The 1,569-nt window shown below is 60.7% G+C and overlaps 1 protein-coding gene across 1 annotated transcript; it reads left to right on the top strand.

Annotated features, from left to right (window-relative positions):
* Positions 1-1,338, top strand: FCR1 (uncharacterized protein; the record flags this gene model as incomplete). The annotated part of the gene is made up of 3 exons (XM_083194918.1): positions 1-252; positions 308-405; positions 468-1,338. 3 exons carry the CDS (start codon positions 1-3, stop codon positions 1,336-1,338), a joined length of 1,221 nt encoding a protein of 406 aa, XP_083049831.1.
* Between the last annotated feature and the right edge of the window lie 231 nt (positions 1,339-1,569).

Genomic DNA, 1,569 nt, shown 5'->3' on the forward strand with positions numbered 1-1,569 from the left:
ATGGGGTCGCATAACCTCCCCTCGCCCCCGGCGGAGGATCCCAAGTCTGCCCTCGCGAGAAAGAACACGTCGTCCAGCACAAAGTCGGCCAAGGGGGCCAACCGTATCGCCAAGCGCGCCAGCTCCTCATCGAGCACCACCGCCACCGGCCACCACCATCACCATGACCACCATTCCCACGGCACTGCCATGGACGGCCGCCATAAGCGGGTATGGAAGGCCTGCGAGCGGTGTCGAATGAAGAAGACAAAGGTTGGTCTGTCTCGGTCCGCCAGGATCGGACACAGCCGTTGACATGATATCACAGTGCGATGGTGAATTCCCGTGTAAGCGTTGCAAGGACGACGGCCTCGTGTGCACTGCTGGCGTGAGGAAGAAGATGGAGTACAAGCAGCTCCCCAAGGGGTACGCATATTTCACACAGTCCCACTCTTCCTGTGAAAGTCGAGTTTAACAAGTTGGGTCAGATACGCCGAGGTCCTCGAGAACACCCAATTCGCCCTCATTGCTACCGTTCACAAGCTCTACTCCATGGTCCGCAATTCGCAACCCTGGGAACTGGGCGAGCCCGAGCTCAACGACCGCGGCCAGCCTGTCATCCACAACATCGCCCAGAAGCTTGGCTGCATACGCCCTAATAGCGACATCGACCTGCCCGTTCACTCCGTCTTCCCTGAGGATGAGCGTGGCATGCACGAGCTGGCCCGCCAGCTGGAGGAGCAGCAGCGTCTGGAGGACGCCACCGGAGTTAGCAGCAACAACAACGAAGCCGGACCCGTCCCTCTCGTATCATCATCCTCCTCCTCCTCGGCCGCCGCCGCGTGCAGTGCAGACACCGACTCGTCCAGCTTCCAGCGCGCGTCGTCTTCGGAACTCGACCACTCCGACTTTGAGCAGGACTACCGCGCAATGGCATTTGGCAACCGCGGCGGCCGAAACGCCGTGACCATGTCGCCCCAGAGCTTCACGACCAGCAACACCGACTTCGAGCTGGGCCCCTCGCCCCAGGACCTCGACTCGAGCGCCATGATGCACAGCATGTCATCCGGGTCGCCAGCCATGCACAACTTCCAGCAGTGGGCGACGGCCACGACAATGGCGCCCAAGGCCCAGCCGCCCGACGCCCTGACGATGCAGTTCATGCAGCAGCAGGCCATGGCCATGCACAGCATCGACATGCTGAACCCGGAGCTGCAGGACCGCCTGATGAACCAGGGGCTCGTCGAGTCCGAGTTTGGGACGCTCAAGCCGCACGTGCTGAGCGGTGCCAACTCGGAGGTCATGATGGGCATGGGGGATCCCATGATCTTCTCGGGAGGCTACGACGGTGAGCTGTGAGCGTTCACAGCCACAGCCATTCGGGTCGATCTTTTCTGCTGGCGGGGGGTTTTTTTTTTAATGAGGAGGCACGACATAATGATCTCTCTCTGTACGGGGAACGGGGTACGGTCTGGGGTTTTTTGTTTTCGGCCAACATGCACGGCGTTGGGTTTTCAAGTCTTGATTGATTGGGAAGGGCGGGGGAGAGCAGCTCGACGGCAGCTGTAATCAGGCGCATCTGGGACAGGC

The sequence above is a fragment of the Amphichorda felina genome (assembly GCF_050947745.1).
Source record: "Amphichorda felina strain 45539 chromosome Unknown scaffold_5, whole genome shotgun sequence".
In the NCBI taxonomy this organism is placed as follows: Eukaryota; Fungi; Ascomycota; class Sordariomycetes; order Hypocreales; family Bionectriaceae; genus Amphichorda; species Amphichorda felina.